Consider the following 19,718-nt stretch of genomic DNA (forward strand, 5'->3'; position numbering starts at 1 on the left):
ATCTCTCTGATTTATTTTCTACAATATCTATATTGGATTTTCATGGTAACTTGAAGACATTGTCGTGGCAAATAATGTTATTCTTCGGCGGTTTACAAAAAAAAAAAAATCAATGTTTTAAGAATATCATAACTGCTTTAAAAAAAGAATGTTTCATAAGCTGCAAATATTTAAGTCCCTTGAACAATGGTAGAATGAAATGGTGTCATACTATGACTCCACAGCCCCATGAATGTGAGCAACAAGGGAATTTTGAAGATTACTTGGTATTCAGTAATAACGGATTGTTTTTAAAGTTCAGAAAATAGGAAGAAAGGATTAAAGGAAAAAGACAGCTACTGTTTTCAGTTTTGAACCTGTGAATGTGTTGCCGTTTGTAAAACTCTTTCTCCTTCTCTTTAGGTGTTGCTGGTGGCAAATAACTTCTGTAGCTGCTGGATAATATTGCAGCTCAGCCTCAAAAGAAGCACTGCTTTTCCGAATCCTCTGGCTTTCCCCTACCGCTGATTTTGTGTTTGTTTCCTTCTTCAGGATCTGTGAATGCACCGAGGCTGAGGCAGAGATAATTCTGCAGCTGAAGAGCGAGCTCAGAGAAAAGGAATTAAAATTAACAGATATCCGACTGGAGGCCCTCAGCTCTGCTCATCACCTTGACCAGATCCGGGAAGCCATGAACCGGATGCAGGTCAGTGCTGAAACACCTTCAAGGAACAAAGAGGAGAGATTTAAAATATTGTTTATTTTCCACTCTTGGTTATTATAAAAACAAATCTCACTTTTAAACCCACTGTGGAAACACAGTCTGTTTATTCAGTCTTTGCACCTCATTTCTTAATATTGAATGGAGCATTCTGTCAAATCCAAGGCTGGAATGAGGAGTACAGACTGGCCAGTTGCACTCAAGGGCCATTCAAGACACGTGGACTAGTGATTGGATTCACTTGAGGGCCGAGTTTTTAAAGGAACTACTACAACCGTTGTGTCTACACTTTTCCACGATTTGCCTTTGTGTTGGTTTTTTTTCCGTTCTTTTGACATCTGACTTTCAATTACTTTTACCTATTTTCTATTGGGAAAAAAACGTAATGAGGAAACTACAGAAATTTAACACAAGCCTTCTAAATATGCAAAGTAACAGTGGTGTGGAAGGCCATCTGTAAAAGTAAAGCTTTTGTATTTTTGGGGAAGCATCTGAAGGCTAATTGCAGAACCAGGCTGGGCTCAGACTAAGTTTTCATTTTATTATTGTAAACCGATCATCACTCCGTACCACAGTTGACTGAAATAAGAAAAACTCACTGCTGAGCAGATTTATCTGCTACCATATGTATTCATCAAAAGGTTTTTGTTGTTTTTATGAGCTTAGTGCTCCATTTTGAAGGAACAACAACTTTTCAGATGTTGGCTAGAACTCTGCAGTAATGTTAAGTCACCTTAATGATACTGTTTCTGTTTTGCTCTGGTTGTCGACTCTACGTGAGTTCAGACTATTACAAATGACGTTATTTACCTGTGAGGTTTAACAATGCATTTAAAATGAGAAATTTTGCAAACTCTTCAAATATATGACTCTTAATTCAAATGGGACCAAGTCCTAGAAGACCCCTCAAATATATGATACATTCAAAAAATACTTATGTAAATTCTAAGGGTTAGTGTGTCTATATTCGTGAATACATGAATCTATGTATGTAAGAAACAGAGACTAGGTTAATAATTTACCTTCTTTGGAAGAAAATCCTGTTTTCATAATCTATATTTGTTTACTTAACATATCACCACATGCTTTATTTAATAAACAAAATAATTACCTCTGATGAAAGAGTTGGTGCCATTTTCTCACACAAACTGGCCGGATTTTGTTTTCCTGTATTTTCCGTCTTCACAACAGAATGAAATTGAAATACTGAAGGCCGAAAATGACCGCCTGAAGGCAGAAACTGGTCACGCAGCTAAGCCTGCTCGTCCACCGTCAGAGTCCTCAAGTAGTTCGTCCTCCTCATCTTCACGCCAGTCACTAGGACTTTCTCTGAACAACCTGAATATCACAGAGTCTGTTACCTCAGGTAATTTTGTGCACACACCTGCCTGAATGAAATCATGCCTATGATTTCATGAGGGGGGAGGGGGCTGGCATTGGAGAATTGTGCCCAGCACTGTTCTTAAACTCACTCTCCTAAACATGTTAGCACTCTGAATTCTCAGAAATAGTCTTATTCTTCTCCTAAAAATGTATTCTACCCTGTTATACTTTTAAAAGAATATGCTCTGTGAAAGAGCGACAGACGTAAGACATAATGGTTTTCATATCATTTTAAAAAATTACTTGTGCTTGAGAAATACTTCCTTGGTGATTACAAACACAATAAAGAAATGATATTCTCAGTGGTGATCGTTAGTATTTATGAATATAATGCTAATAATCCCACACAGTCGTACAGTATTTTAAGTGTACAAAGCCCATTTACGAGTGCATCAGGACCTATTCCTAAATTTGACCAGATGATCGTGCATGACGTTACCTGGAGAGAACATAATGCTAGTACATCACAGTTCTATTAAATTTTCAACAAATGTAAAGACTTTACTGGATTCTGTTATTGTGTGCAGCGGTACTAATGATGGAACCAGGGTACAGTTTTACTTCATCGCAAATAGAATCATATGACATAATGTTGTCTTCGTATCTGATGAACTATCAGTTATAAAGTATATAGCAGTGAATCATTTTATGTACATAAGATTTAGTTTAGGAAAGAGTTACATGAAGATCTGTGGTAATTGCAAAGCATAGCCACCAGATGACGCTTGGAAACCAATGATATGCATGTTCCTGGGTAACTTTGGATTCCATTATACAACTATATAGTTCTTCCCGGCTTGCCTTAAATTACACTAAAATAGAGATGAAGAAGAGAAACAGAGATACAGCATGCTGATATTGATGAAAATTTGTAATAAGTCATACCTCTTCTAAAAAGTCAGAATGTTAACAATTCTGTTACATCTGCTGTTCATAATGTAAAATGAAGGGCTTAAATATATAACTTGCTTTCTTCTTAGAAGAGGCAAGTGGCAACTAAAAGACAAGTAGGAACTCCCTGAAATTCAGGAAAACACTGTATATAACATTTGGCAGGTATTGGGGGAGGGAAATGAATTCTGAGACTAAGCATCAAGTAAAACCAATGTTAGTAGCCAAGAAGAAACAGAGAGGTCATAATTAAACGAACTTAAAAATCATTCAGTGGAATCAAACTATGGGACTGTGGTCGTAACTTGAATGTGTAAATTGTCTGTAAGGTGTCATCACCCACACTCTTCAAAAGATGCCAACAAAGAAAAATAAATAAATAAAAACTTTAAATGTATAGATTCTGGTGGCCCTGAGCAAAATCCTATATGTTGTCCGTGATGAGCCTAACAGAGAAGTGAAAGTAGGGTCCACAGCCAAAGGCAGTCAGTGTCTGTGTCCTCGCTGGACTCCTTAAGGAAAGACAAGCAAGGGCTGTTACCTTACACGGTGGCTTAATGGCAGGATTTCACTGCTTGTTATGTGATACTGTTTCATCTCATGGAAATACAGTAAAGTTTAAAGGAGGCACAGTTATACTAAAGATAGTTTAGAAACAGAAGCCATGTAAAAATGAAACTAAAAATTCATGTCTAGGAAAAACTAAAACTCATAAAGATAAATATAAAATATAATAAATCAAATTTATAATCTCTGTATTCATCAGCCTGAAAATACTGATGTCCGTGAATCAGAATTTGGGGCAAATGTTTTGAGGGGGTTTCAAAGATGTACTTTTTAAGTATACATTTTATCTTTAGTTCTATATTATTTTATTTCTTTAATCATTTTTCATTAGTAATAATTGTATCTGAATTAAAAAAAAACATTAAATCACATGACTAGGATACTGTTTTCATTGTCCTCACTCTTGTTTAGTGGATTCAGAATTGGAAATCAAAAATGCCTTTATGCTGTGGCTTTTTAACAAAAAAAAAAAAAAAAATTCTAGGCGTCATGATTAATTTTTTTTAAAAAAGGAGAGAAGTAGGCAGGAGAGTGGATAATTGACAAACTTTCATTTCCTGAAATATACCTACACATTTCATACATCTAGGAAAGACATAAATTTGAAAAGATTTCATTTTTTTTTTGTCATAACTTCATTGGATTGTAACCAAAATGGCAGATCTTTTTATTCTTCCTTAAGATATTGACAGAGAACCATAACTTATTTTCCATTAAGGAAACCCCACAGAGAACTCTTACCTCAAATTTGTTGGTTTTCATTTTTTTCTTGGAGTTGTTTCTTCAGGTGATCATCCTATCGATATGGTGAGGACAGGAGGGGACACGGAGTGAGTCAGGATGTACTCCTCCCACTGTGCGGAGAAGGGATTACAGTAAACACCTGCACAAAGTGAATAGTGGTTACAAAACAGCTGGCGGTATTAAACACTGGGGAGAAAGTGTTGTAAAAGCATTATCTCTTATGGTCTCAGTAACCCTATGAAGTAAGGGCTGTTTGAGCCCCATTTTACAGATGAGGAAACCAACACTTAGGAAAGAAACTATAATGATTTGTTCGAGATCATGCAACTAGTAAGATGTAGAGTTAATATTTGAACCCAGGTCTGGATGAATCCAGCATCTGACCTTTTAACTCCCATACTCTTTTCCTTTAAGTAGCCGTATGAAAAGCCAAGGACAGTCATTCATTCATTTACTGGTAGACATGTACGTCACTGCCTTCAGGAAGAATTTCACAGTTCTGGCAGTTTTTAAGAGTGAACATAAAGTGAAATAAGAAACATGCTCCAGGACAAACTTGGGCAGAGAAGTAGATCAGAAATTAGATTAAATACCTTGATGTGGAGTACTAGGCCACTCATGATCTGGCCCTTAGCTACCTCCACATCATTCCATACTAGTCCCCCCAACCCCTTGATCTCCACCCTCCTACCACCCAAACCCTTGAACACACATATCTCTTTCATCGAGGGTTTTGCATTTGTTCTTGTTTTCTGGACCTCTTTTCCTTGGTCTTTGCTTGCATAGCACTTCTCAGCCACCTGGTCTTATCTCCAAATACCACCTCCCCATGGAAGCCTTCTAGAATGCCCTATCTGTCTAGAGCAGCCTCCCTTCAGTTACTCTATTTCACTGCCTCATGCCTTTATTTCTGGCACTTAACACATGCCAAAAGAGCAAGAAATTCATTTTCCTTCTCACCTTTTCACCTGAATGGGTATTCCTTCCCAACACCCAGCACAGTTCCTGGTATCTTTTAGGCTTAAGAGGTATTTTTGAATATTTATGAACATTTAGAACTAATTGAGCAAAGTACTAAAGAGATAGATAATTTGGTCATGGGATACCAGAAATTTACATGCATGCAGCCAACATAAGCCACTCTAAACTTCTAAGAAAAAGAGCAAGAAGATTAAATGACACTTAAAAAAGGGTTTTATTTTTGACTGAGATAAGCAAAAAAGTAAGAGATTGTGAGGATGTTGATCTGGCAAAAGAATTGAATTTCCAGTAGGGAGATTGTCTTTGATATTTTAAAAATTTTTGGCAAAAATATCCATTTTTCTCAAAATCTGTGGATTTTTTTATTGTTATGATCTTAAGGCATTTTTTTTACTCTTTCCTTTGTGAAATGATATATTCTTAATTATTAAGATAATAGAACCATTCTATTTTCAAAAACTATTTGATTAAATTATTGTTTCTCTGCGAGTACATTCACAGCCCTTTTCTCTATAAATTTAGTCACAGTAATTGACTCCCCTTGTCACCAGGCTCATGTGCTCTTTAGCACGTAACTGAGTTCCTTTTTGCACAAAGCACTATCTTCATATTAATCATGGCTCTATAATAACATTATCCTCAAAGCCATATTAAATGTGGCTCTATAGTAACATATATGTGGGATAGTTGACATTAATAATTATTCAAATTGGATGTTAATCTCATATGGTATAGTTTGAAAATTAATCTTCAATTATATTTGAAGGCTGGTGCTTGCAGGTTAGCTAGCTTTATCAGGCTTCTGTAAGTCTTAGCTGATTACTAGAAATACTGTTTTGGTTTTAAAACCATAAGCATAAAGGGTACAGGAGAGTGATAATTAATATACTTCTATATGGAAGTATAATGCTGTGGTTGAAATTCAGTAACAGTACCTAATAATTATAGATATAAGGTAAGCAGTAACATAGCTGGATATATGCCAAATGCTTAGCAATAATTTTAGTTGACACCCAATCTCAGCACCTTAGCTTTCATAAATTACATGGGTATTGAGCTTGGATATTTTAGGTTGGATGGAAAAACCAAATGGCTTTTCAGTGTGTCACAGTTGCAATGATGGTAACTGAATATTACCCAGGTATTACTCAGACGTGTGTGCAACAGGAAAAGAAACCCTTCATTTCCCCATCTGAGGGCAATGGCCCAGCATGTGAGTGAAGATCTTTGGAAGCAGAAATAAATTCTTAGACTGAACCTTCAGCCCAACCACAGTAATTCATCTTCTTGAAAGCTGAGATTTTTCAAACCAGTTTGGCTAGAATGGGAAGCAAAAAGGCCATATATTCCTACTGAAAGATATAAAACTATGAGGGAGAAAACAATGATAGTAAACAATTCCAAGCTAATATGACTCTATTGTGTGTGTGTGTGTGTGTGCGCGCGCGCGTACGTGCATGTGTTTACTTACTTCTTTGAAAATTTGGTAGATATTTTGCTCGACGATGCTGGTGATACAACTGGACACAAAGATGGCCGCAGTGTGAAAATTATAGTCTCCATAAGCAAGGGCTACGGCCGAGCAAAGGTATGTTTTTAATCTTAAATTCTAAATATTCCTAAAGGATGAACATGACCATGAATCAAATGTATCTTATATTGGATATTTGTCCTGGTAAATATGCTATCAGCAGTGTGCATCTTGTCATTCACTTAATATGTCATAAAAGCATGAAAGTTAGGGACTCAAAAGAAATTACATCATTATATAGGTAGAAATATGTCTCAATATCTCATGTTCATTCACTGATGACAATAGTGATTGTCAACCACTCTCATTTCTATAGCTTCAGAAAAGAATCATTATTTTCTTTGACATAAACATCTTGTCTAACATTCTTTTGGTGTCATCTGTAAAATACAGGGGATATTTAGGATGTGTAGTAACATGTTACCAGGGTTGTCAATATAGTTTTTGTACAAAGAAGAGACTATATGCTAGATGAATATTCTAGACACTAGAAAGATGTATTTACTAAACTTAGTATGAAAATTCTATTGATGCTGTGTGTCATTTATAAGCAAAGTCTTAGAAGATAAGGCAAATATTTTAATTTTTCTGGAATCAATTATTGCTATCAAATTGACAATGTCCTTGTGACTCAAGTCTTTTTTGAAAACTAAAAATATTATTTCAAGTTGAGTTTGTAGTCGAGTGTCCAAGAATACAAATCTGCAAGTATCCGAATTTGTTCCCATCAAACAGAAAAACAGAAAAGTCCTTTGGAACTTTAAAATAGTTGAAATATTGAAGTTTAAAAAGTAAGATAGCACTTGTGAATTTTTACACTGAGAAAATATTCCAAGAATTCCAATGCCATAAACTTTCTTCTTGAGCTGTAGATTTTTGCTTGATTTTCCCAAGTGGGTCTTCACGTAAAAGATTCTAATAGTCTCAGTGAAGCTTAAGCTATCTCTAATTTGAAAGCAGCTACTTACAAAGCATTGTATGAACACATTTGTTTTGACTGGGTTATAATACTACTAGAAAGCAAGTTTTCTATTTTAACATAATTCTAAAAGGCAATGTTTTTGAACATTGAAAGGAATTGTTTTAGTCTTCTTGGGCTGCCATAACAAAATACCATAGACTGGCTGTATTACAGATCAAAAATTTATTTTCACACCATGGTAAAGTCCAAGACCAAGGGGCTAGCTAATTTGGTTTCTAGTGAGGACTCTTTCATTGCGTTGCAGATAACCATCTCTCAATATGTCTTCACATGTCTTTTCCTCAGTGTGTGTACTTGGGGAGAGGGAAAGTTGGGTGTCTCCCTCTCCCCACCCCCCCCCCACTTATGAGGTCACTAATGCCATCATGAGAGCGCCATTCTACTGATTTAACCTGATTACCTCCTAACGGCTTCATTTCCAAATATCACACAGGATTGTGTCTTTAACATGTGGATTTGGGAAAGACACAAACACTCAGTCCATAAGAGTAGTAAAAAAAAAAAAAACAATCACAATGGTTTGTTGTGAATTTCTTAACCTTTTCTGAAAAAGGTATTGACTTCTAACTTGGATTATATCTAAATAGTGGTAATAATCATTTACCCTTATAGAGGCAAATGTTATAGATGAAGAAATCAAGGCTTCTTGATGAGATGGCTAGGTGACTTATCTAAAGTCACATTTCTTAAGCGAGGTGGTAGATATTGTGCATTGTAGAATCCTTATCTTCTAATATCTGATTCAGTTGTTATTCTACCACCTCTTGAGGATGATACAGTCGGTGACTAGAACCAAGATTGTAACATAGCAACTAGCTAATTATATCTACTGGAGTCATGATCACTATTTTATGTAACCATTTCCAGTCATCATAAAAGAGGCTCCACTCAGACTATAAATCTCAAATTGTTTATTTGTCCAATATATGTAAAAAGTCCTCAAAATCCCATCCCACAAAAAAAGATAATAGGGGCACCTGGGTGGCTCAGTCAATTGAGTGTCCGACTTAGGCTCAGGTCACGATCTCACCGTCTGTGAGTTTGAGCCCCGTGTCGGGCTCTGTGCTGACATCTCAGAGCCCGGAGCCTGCTTCGGATTCTGTGTCTCCCTCTCTCTCTGCCCTTCCCCTGCTCGTGTTCTGTCTCTCTCTCTGTCAAAAATAAATACACATTAAAAATTTTTTTTCGAAAGAAGATACTAAATTTGGGACCATTCTTTGCTCGATAAAATGGCTCCTGTAGGATTCCCTGACATGTTCTTGTAGTAAATTTTTTGATAAATTCAAAGTGGAAACTGTTTTGTAAATATGTGAAGGCCATGCTACTGTGGATAACTTAGTTTTGAAAGCTGGATTTGATATCATCTAAATCAATACATGAAAACAACCTGAATTTTAGACTTAACAAAGATCAGGCCACAAAAATATTAGGAGGAAGTTGTAGGTCTCATATGAAATAGTTCTCTTGCCTCTCGATCACCGTTTCCCTTCTACCAAGCTGCATCTACTCAAGAATGCACCCGCTGCATTAAAGCAAAAGCTATTTTCCCTATTACCAAACAGGTCATGAATTAGTTTTCCATACCACTTCATCTCATCTCTTTCTTTCTTGTTTTTGTTACTATTGATGTTACTTTGTTTGTTGGGATGTGTTTTATTTTATATAATATACCATGCAGGTCTGTTACAATAAGACCTATAGGCTTAATAAACATTTTAGTCCTTAGTAGTAGTACATTAATATGTTTTAGTAGGAAATATAGTAATAAGACATATGACTGGGTTTTATTGGGTTTTATTTGTTCTTATTTAGGATCAGAAGTCTCAGGCCTATTTGATAGGATCCATTGGTGTTAGTGGAAAAACCAAGTGGGATGTCTTAGATGGTGTAATCAGACGTCTCTTTAAGGTAAGTTGTACAAAATTTCCTGATACTAAGTTTCACATATGTTTTATTTTACATGATTTCCTTAGCTTTAATAACGTGGACTTTGCTTTTCCTACCTCCCTTTCAAATAGTAAGGAAAGCTTTCTCGTTGTGCTGTGTAATATTAATAATTCTTTTATTGCCCATTTCAAAAATCTTGACAGCTAGTTTCATATCCCCAGGAGTTTTGTATTTGTAGTAGATGAGTTGAATCTCTGTTTTGACTTCTTTTTTTGTGTGTATCATTTTAGGAATATGTGTTCCGAATTGATACATCCACTAGCCTTGGTCTGAGCTCGGACTGCATTGCTAGCTACTGTATAGGAGATTTAATTAGATCCCATAGCCTAGAAGTGCCTGAACTGCTGCCTTGTGGATATCTTGTTGGAGATAATAACGTCATTACTGTGAACCTGAAAGGTAAAAAGAAAAATGAAAAGAAAAACACAACTGTATCTTTTAGCCAACGTTTCTTTCTCCTTTCTTTCTTTCCTTCTTTCTTTCTTTCTTTCTTTCTTGCTTCCTTCCTTCCTTCCTTCCTTCCTTCCTCTTTGTTTGCAATTTCACTTCAAGTTTTTGTTACTTGAAAGCTCTCTTAACCACATCAATGGTTTTAATATGAAACGAGACATACTTACTTTTAAAACACTAAAATCTTACTAAAACACTAAAACCCTACTAAAAACACCAAAATTGAAGTAAATGAAATTCTTTGAGTTCTGGGATGTGAAATTTTGAAGATTCTCTAAGTCTCAAGAAGAGGAATGTGATGAGGGAATTTCAAATTTCTAGGTTTTCTCCAGTACCATCTTTCATTTAGGGAGGATTCAAAGAATTCATTGCATATCCCAAAGTAATATATTAATCACTGTATCTTTGATTTTAAAATATGTGTGTGTACCCAATAAATACCCACTGGGGATAGAGAATAGATGTTAAGAATCGGGGATGAGAAATTCTGTTTGCTTTGGATGATGTGATTAATTATAGGCAAATGGAATATCTAAAGTATACTTGTCTCCATAATTCCTTGCTCATATATGTTAAAGAGCCAGAGCACATCTACATAAACTGGATTAATAGAGGAATTTGCCAATATTTGATTTTGTGATTAAGGTGCTTGGGTTAGTAAAAGGAGATACTGTTGCTCTGCTTCTTAATTCCTTGCCAAATATCACAATTTCTATTCTTCAAAAGCTTAAGTGGTTGTACAGCTAGGATTTGTAATGAGAGATAGGAGAAAACAAAGAGAAGGGAAAAATAGAAAGAAAAGGGAAGAATGTACACATATGCTTTAATATTTACATTTATTCTTAGCAAAACTATCACCTTCAAAGGCAAGGAAAATATTATGATAGAAATGATAATAATTCTTCCATTTCTGTCTGGAAGCCTACTTGGGAAACATGAAGTAGACAATAGAGCTAAGCCTGAACCAAAGGAAACAGCTAACTTTCTTTTGGATGTTCACTCTGCCTTATTACTGATGTGTTTGTTTGTTTATTTGAGGGGGGGGGGCTAAAATGGCAGCACATGGTTGTGAGATAGAAATATCAAGGAAAGAATTTTACAAGGCCTGCATCCCTAAAACTAATAACTCTGTTGTCAGCACTGTATTTTAAATCCCAGCTTATGTAGAACAATAAGGCATGCTATTCCCTTTGTTTCTTCCTTCAGGGGTAGAAGAAAACAGTTTGGACAGTTTTGTTTTTGATACACTGATTCCTAAACCAATTACCCAAAGGTACTTTAACTTGTTGATGGAGCATCACAGAATTATACTCTCGGGACCTAGTGGTACTGGAAAGACCTATTTAGCAAACAAACTTGCTGAATATGTAATAACCAAATCTGGAAGGAAAAAAACAGAGGATGCAATTGCCATTTTTAATGTGGACCACAAGTCAAGTAAGGTAAGTCACAAACTCCTAAGAGAACTGTCATTGCTTACTTATGGATTTAAGTGTCTTAAGCAATTAAGCTATAAGATTGTGTGAGACCCATTACCCAATTTGAACATGGAGACATATCTATCTCTGACTAAAACTGAAATCTGATGGATGACGTCACCCTGTTTCATGAATTTGAGCAAGACATATTCAGTAGCATTCACTTATCAGGCAACTTCACAAGCATTGGGAATATACAGAAGAAAATGATGGTGTCTATTGTCCGATTTCTCTTAGACATCCATTTAAGAGGTGTTGGAGTAGAAAGAGATCCATGCAGAGTTCTATAGAAGCAAGAGGGAAGAATAACTCTTCTGTAAGAATTAGAGCTTTATAAAAAGTTAACTTGACCTGGATCTTAACAAATAGGTGGGAATAAACTGGGGTATTATAACAAAGGGGATATGGGTATGATTAGAATAGTCTAAGCAGAAATTCTGGGAACAGCAATTTGCTTACATTATATTTCTATTAGAATTTCTGCTTAGGAACCTTAGGAAATTGAATGATATTTCATGTTGCCATCAACTAAGTTCTAATGTACCATAATAATCAGCTTGAACACTCTCAGCTATTAAATAGGCATGAGGAAGCTATAAAACCTAGCCAGTAATTTCATATATTATGAATAGAATAAGGAATCCTAAACAGAAAATTGTTAATGTTTAACATATTCCTGACATTATAATATTTTTGCCTGTAATAATTAATTACTTCCTCAATCAATTTAACCTAAGCATCTCTTAGGAAACTGTATCTGTTATAAGCAATAACTTGATGGAATCCACATGATATTGGGTCATGTTATTTTTCCAAAGATAACCTGGTTAGATGATCCAAACTGACCCAGTCTCTCAGAAGCTTCAGCCCTACAAATTTTCAGAAATAAACACACGAAAGCAACCCAAACCCACGGGATTCTTGAAATAAACCAGACGTATAGCTTAGTAAACAAAACATTCTTAATGGTATGAATATCTATATACTAACAAACTGGACAACCTAAGAGAAATGGAAAAGCTTTTAGAAACATACTTGCTACAACTGAACCAGGAAGAAATGGCAAATCTGAATAGACCAATTACTAGTAAAGGGATTGAATCAATCATCAAAAATCTCCCAAAGAAGAAAAAGCTCAGGACCAGATGACTTCACATGTGAATTTTATCAATCATTTAAAGAACACCAATTCAAACTCTGCTGAAAATCTGAAGATGAGGGAACATTCCAGAACTCATTCTATGAGGCCAGCATTATCCTGACACCACTAGAAAAGAAAACTACAGGCAATATCCCTGATGAATATAAACATAAAAATTCTCAATAAAAATACTGGCAAATCAGGGGCGCCTGGGTGACTCATTCAGCTGAGTGTCCAGCTCTTGGTTTCAGCTCAGGTCATGATCTCACAATTTATGAGTTCGAGCCTCCTGTCAGGCTCTGCACTAACAGTGCAGAGCCTGCTTGGAATTATCTTTCTCTCTCTCTCTCTCTGCCTCTCCCCTTTTTTCTCTCTCTCACAAAATAAATAAATAAACTTAAAAAAATACTAGCAAATCAAATTCAGTAGCACCTTAAAAGGATTATTCACCATGATCCAATGGGATTTACACCTAGGATACAAAGATAGTTCAGCATATAGAAATTAATTAATGTGATGTGTCACATTCATAGAATGAAAGAGAACAGATCATATGATCATCTCATTAGATGCAAAGAAAGCATTTGACAAAGTACAACATCCATTCATGATAAAAACTTTTAACAAATTAGGCATCAAAGAAAAACATCTTAACATAATAAAGGCCATACAGACAAGCCAATGGTTAACCTCATACTCAGTGGTAAAATTTGAAAGCTTTTCCTTTAAGATCAAGACCAAGACAAAGATGCCCACCCTCATCACTTCTATTTAACATAGTACGAGATATCCTAGCTAGAACAATTAGGCAAAAAAAGAAGGGAAAGAATAAAAGGTGTCAGAATTGGAAAGGAAGAAGTAAAATCATGTCTATGTGCAGGTGACATTTTATATATAGAAAATCCTAAAGACACACAAAAAAACTGTTAGATCTAATCAATGAATTTAGTGGTTGCAAGATATAAAATCAACACACAGAAATCAGTTATGTTTCTATATGCTAACAATGGATTTTTGGAAAAAGAAATAAAGAAGTCGATCTCATTTATATTAGCATCAAAAACAATAAAATACTTAGAAATAACTTTAAGGAGATAAAATATCTCTGCTCTGAGAACTACAATGCATTGATGAAAGAAATTGAAGACACAAATAAATGGGTAGGTATCTCATGTTCATGGATTAGAAGAATTAGTATTATTAAGGTATCAATAGTAGCATAAGCCATTATAGATTCAATGTAATCTCTATCAAGATTCGAATGCATTTTTTATAGAAGTCAAAAAAAAAAACCCCACTCATAAAATGTATATGGAACCACAAAAGACTCTGAATAGCCAAAGAAATCCTGAGAAAGAAAAACAAAGCAGGAGCCACCACACTTCCTAATTTCATCTCTACTCTATAGTCATTAAAACAGTATGGAACTGGCACAGCAACAGACATGTAGAATTGACAGACACAATGAAACAGAATCAAAAGCCTGAAAATAAATCCAAGCATATGCCATTATCTAATGCTGGATAAAGGAACCAAGAATACTCAATGGAGAAAAGACAGTTTCTGCAGTAAATGGTGCTGGGATAATTAGATATTCACATGCAAAAGAATGAAACTGGGCACATATTTACATTACTCACAAAATTAACTTGCAGTGCATTAAAGATATAAAAGTAAGACCTGAAATCATGAAACTCCTGGAAGAAAACATAGAAATAAAGCTCCTTAACATGGATCTTGATAATGATTTTTTGGTTAAGACACCTAAAAGTACAAGTAACAAAATAAAAAATAAACAAGTGGCAATATATCAAGCTCAAAACGTCTGTACAGCAAAAGAAACAAAGTGAAAAGGCAACCTACAGAATGGGAGAAAATGTTTACAAACCATCTATATCTGATAAGGGCTTAATATCCAAAATATGGAAAAAACTCACACAACTCAATAGCAACAAAACATTTGACCCAATTAAAAAGAGGACAAGGGACCTGAATGGATATTCTCCATAAAAGATATACAAAAGGCCAACAGGTACATGAAAAGATGCCCAATATCACTAACTGCTAGGGAAATGAAAATTAAAACCACAAAAAGGTATCACCTCATGCCTGTTAGAATGGACATCATCAGAAAGACAAGACGTGATAAATACTAGTGTGGAAGTAGAGAAAAGGGAACCCTTGTACACTCTTGGTGGGATTGTTAATTGGTATAGTCACTATGGAAAATAGTACAGAGGATCCTCAAAAAGTTAAAAATACTGCCATATGATCCAGCAGCTCCACTTCTGGGAATATATGCAAAGGAAATGAAAACACCAACTCAGAAACGTATCTGCACCTTCCCATGTCCATAGCAGCATTACTTACAATAGCCAAGACATGAAAACAACTCAAGTGTCCATGGAAGGATAGATGGATTTAAAAAATGGTATATTTGATGGAATTCTAATAATATAATGGAATATTATTCATCCATAAAAAATGAAGAAATACTACCATTTGCTACAGCATAGATGGACCCTGAAGTCACTATGCTAAGTGAACTAAGTCAGAGAAAGACAAATATGTATGATCTCACTTATATGTGGAATCTCAAAACAAAACAAAAAAATTACCTGAGGTAGAGTATGGAGAGATGGAAATTGTAGGAAAATGGTTAAAAGGTACAAACTTCCACTTACAGGGTAAATAAATACTAGTGTTGTTATATACAACATGATGACCACGGCTAACCCTGCTGTATGATATATAGGAGAGTTGTTAAGGGAGTAAATTCTAAGAATTCTCATCACAAGAAAAATTTTGTTCTTTTTTTCTTTTCTTTTTATCAGATCTATCTGAGAAGGTGGATATTAGCTGAACCTGTTGTAATCATTTTACAATATGCGTAAACCAAAACATCATGCTATTCATCTTAAACTTATACAGTGATGTATGTTAATTCTTTCTCAACAAAAATGTTCTTGACAAAGTAGTTTTTTAAGTCCCTATCACTGACCACCTGTGGAATATAGAGCAGATTGCTGAATTTCCTTTGCCATGGTTTTCCCAACTGTAATATGGTCATGGCAAAAGCTAAGTGTCTGTGTGTCTGTGTGTGTGAGAGAAAAAGGGAGAGAAAGAGGGGAGCAAGGAGAGAGAGAGTGGAGGGGAGGGAGACAGAGGGGGTAAGGGAGAAAAGGATTGAGAGAGCAGGGGAGGGACAAAAGGAAGAAGAGAGAGAAAAAAAACAGTACAGGTAGCAAACACAATCAGTATAAGGGTTGCCTGCAGTTATTAATTATATAATTAATGTAAATAGCTTTCAATAAATATTTCTTTCACAAGTACAGACCCATACAGACACCAGCCCCCAAACACACACATAGACCTTTGTTGAAAGTTATCTTGTATGTACTTTTCACAGAGAACAGTGATGTACATAAAACATGCTGGGATCTCTTAAAGTTAAATAAACGTTATAGCACATGAATTCTGAATATTTCCTTGGAACTCAGCACCATTCGAATTGTGGTTGAACCACCCATTTTCATTTCAACTAAGGAGAGACATGTAATCTGCGGCAGAATATTTGGCCCTTCTCTCAGCAGAAGTAGGAAGAGCTCAGTTGTTTGTTTGCTCCAGTCTACGTTTTTAATGCTTCCTGTGAATCTTGGGTCTCCTCAGAACTTTACTTAAAAAGCATTTACCACCAGTATTTTTCTTTTCAGCCAGAATGATGAAAGGATTATGTCCCTTAGCCATCTTCAGTGTGTTCTTTGGATTTCCCCCAACGTTGTTGTGATAGAACTCTTGAGAAGTTTCTTTATGAAAGGCAAACAAACAAACAAATAATTGTAAAAGGAGAAGAACAGAGTTATTGCAAGTTCTTTTGATAAAATTGTGGATCACTTAAAATCAAGTTTTTAATCAACTGGAGTGATTTGGGCTTCATTAGGATGTAGTTTAACATGGCATAATATAGTCAGTTAATTTATACTAATAAAATGTATGCTTCTAAAATTACTTACACTTAATTTGCACTTATAAAATTTGCCTCACACCCAAACCCACTATTATATATAGGTTCTTTTTATTTCAGTTAAAAAAAAATGCTTAGTGTTTGGAGATGTTCTTAATAATATTATATGAATCTTTAAAAAAATTTGACCAAATATAACCAACACTCTTGTTTTCTTCTTGTTCTGAATAAAATCACTTGTGTCATTAATGGGTCAGTTTAATGTTTCTCATTACAATATAATGAAAAATCATTGCTGAGAGCATTGGAACAGAATGAATGATGCTAGGAAACAATAATAGGAAAAACCCGTGGACAAATCAGGTGGCATTTGGCACCAAGAAAGCACAGAATACAACTAACAAATGTTTATTGTTTCTTTCTGTTTGTAAGATATGAATGAGCTGTGGGCAGCGCTGGATACAATTCTTGCTAGAGAATTTAGCCAATTCTTGCCAAGTTACCAGAGAATCCACAGTGGTTTTTGTTTGCTTTGCTTTGCTTTTTTGTGAGGTGGGGGTCGTGGGAAGGCTATAAAGGACTAGGGATGACTAGCTGAGACTGAGGGACAGCTGCTAGCAGTGTGGAGTTACTAAAGTAACGTGTGAATGAGGCATGAAATAATAGACCCCATCTCTGAAAAATGAAGCCGTGTAATGGCTGACGTGCATTATGCTTTGCTGCAGATAACACGGAAGAGACAAAGCCAAAAGGCACTTGCGGATTAAAAAAAATCGAACAATAAAACCATCAAATGGAAAAAATCTTTTCATGTGTTCAGTACCTCTGCATCTTACATTCTGTCCTCTTCCCATTGTCCCAGCCCTCCCTCAAACTGCCAGCTGGAATATTTTGATGGAGAGTGGTACACATAAACAATTACACTTTGTGACATTTGATATAGCGGGCCCAGAAGACTAGAGATGGATTTAGTAAATAATACGTGGCCAGCTGAGAACACTTGGAATGTTAGGTGGGAAAAGATCAGAAAACTGGACTTGGCAGATTCACTTTTGATGTGTCTGGAGTCAAAATCAGAGAAAGCAATGATCAACAGTTTTTATATAACTGCAGGTTTCCATGTGTATTTTCAAAGTATGAGATTTCATCTCATTATCAGTTTCCATCTGGTAGATATACCTGTTTTCCTTTGCTTAATTAGGTCTTGGACATGAAACTTTTAATGCTAATGCATCAATACTTCAATCTAACATTTAAACCCAATTAAGCTACAGCGGGGATCATAAAGTGATTTCAAAGGGGTCTGAGAAAAACTCTTTTAAGTTACATGACAAAATTATTTGTGTATGCGTATTTCCACTCGCAACTGGTCTACAGCTTTCATTAGGTACCCAAAGAGGTCTACTACCTTTCTCAAGATGAGATAATTATAATAGAATCTAATGGCCCTTCTTTTCCAGAATCACTCAGTGATGTCTTAATTACCAAGTTCATTGCCCTTGGCATCTTTTCTCTCTCTCTGGTTTTTGCTGATGTATAGCAAATTGCTATAGGTAATCTTCCCTTTCTAGAAATCCCTCTAATTTTCATGATTTATAATTCTCTCCTGGTTTTCTTCTTTCCCTCTAGTAAACTCTTTAAGAGTCTCATTCACTGACTGTTTTCCTTCACCTACCAGTAAATGAAAATATACCCCAGCATTCTATTCTCTCCCACTTCTGTTTTCCCCTGGATGACTCTCCTGGTTTCAACTTGTATTGACTCCAGTTGGACACTGTCAGCCATGCCGACTCTTCCAAATAGTAGGCCTTTCTCTTAGCTTACACATATGTTTCTATCAGCATATGAGGTGCACATACTTAGAAAACCCAGTTTCAGCTCTGAAAAATATTAAATCCATCTTTTTCCATCCATCTCCAGAACCACCACCCTCCCACCCAAATTAACACTATCACTTGGATGACTGCAATTGTCTTCTACTTGCTTGATTCAGAAGTTCTATTACATTTTCCTTTTATCCCTTCACCTCATGGAAAACAGAATAGTTTTCCACTGTTGAAGTCTGACTGCATTAAAATCCTGCAATGTTTTTCCACTGCTTTCCATACTAGATCAAAAATCTTCCCACACTTCTACTATCCCTACTGAATCCCATAGTGTCTCTTGGCTTCAACAATTTTGTTATTCTCTTTTGACTGGTTTCTATTCCTCCTTTACACTATACTTACCATACTTTGAAATCATGATCCTGGCTACATTGCTCAGAACCCCAGACAAACATTCAATGTTTCTTTGTTGCCGACGGGAAAAGTCCGGTAACCTTTCAAATCATTCAGGGTTGCAAACTCTTCTTTCCAATTTACTTATCATTATTCATATACGCAAAACATTCTACTAGTTCTTTCCTGCTTGGATAGTACGTGTGTGTGTGTGTGTGTGTGTGTGTGTGTGCGCGCGCGCACGTGCTTCGGCCTTTGATTATTCTTCTCCCTCTAATTGGAAAGCTCTTCTTCCATTTTTAAGTATCAAAACGTTACCTAATATTAAAAATAAAAGGTTAATATCAAATAATACTACTACCAGGAAGTCTTTCCTAGCAGTACAAGTAAGGTTTACATGCTCTGAACAAAATCTTATGTGTATGCTTTTTTGATATATTTTTACTGTGAATTTGTTTTGTTTTGTTTTTATACACGCACATGTGTAACCCTCTATTCTAGGCAATAGGCTCTTGAGTGTTTTTCCCATTTCTAATTAATCATCATTTCCTTCATATTTGTGTTTCCTTTGATAAATAAACTGCCCTTTCCCTACTGAAAAGAACATGTCAATGGTTCTCATTTGTTTATATAGTAAGATCCAAATTTTTCTGCACGGACTCAAAGTTTTTCTATTTTCTTTTTTATTGCAACCATCAGTACCATGTACCATTTCTCTTGCAACAACAGAACACTTATTT

At 35.6% G+C, this 19,718-nt stretch overlaps 1 protein-coding gene across 11 annotated transcripts in view; it reads left to right on the top strand.

The window, feature by feature from the left end:
• Positions 1 to 19,718, top strand: part of NAV3 (neuron navigator 3) — an 832,957-nt gene that overhangs the window by 795,290 nt on the left and 17,949 nt on the right. For all 11 annotated transcript variants that reach the window (XM_045463549.1, XM_045463554.1, XM_045463556.1 and 8 more), the window contains 6 exons: positions 532 to 685; positions 1,892 to 2,066; positions 6,757 to 6,854; positions 9,592 to 9,687; positions 9,957 to 10,125; positions 11,383 to 11,618. In XM_045463549.1, coding sequence (XP_045319505.1) covers positions 532 to 685; positions 1,892 to 2,066; positions 6,757 to 6,854; positions 9,592 to 9,687; positions 9,957 to 10,125; positions 11,383 to 11,618 — 928 coding nt within the window. The remainder of the gene's footprint in view (positions 1 to 531; positions 686 to 1,891; positions 2,067 to 6,756; positions 6,855 to 9,591; positions 9,688 to 9,956; positions 10,126 to 11,382; positions 11,619 to 19,718) is intronic.

This window comes from Leopardus geoffroyi, chromosome B4 (assembly GCF_018350155.1).
Source record: "Leopardus geoffroyi isolate Oge1 chromosome B4, O.geoffroyi_Oge1_pat1.0, whole genome shotgun sequence".
NCBI classification, from domain to species: Eukaryota; Metazoa; Chordata; class Mammalia; order Carnivora; family Felidae; genus Leopardus; species Leopardus geoffroyi.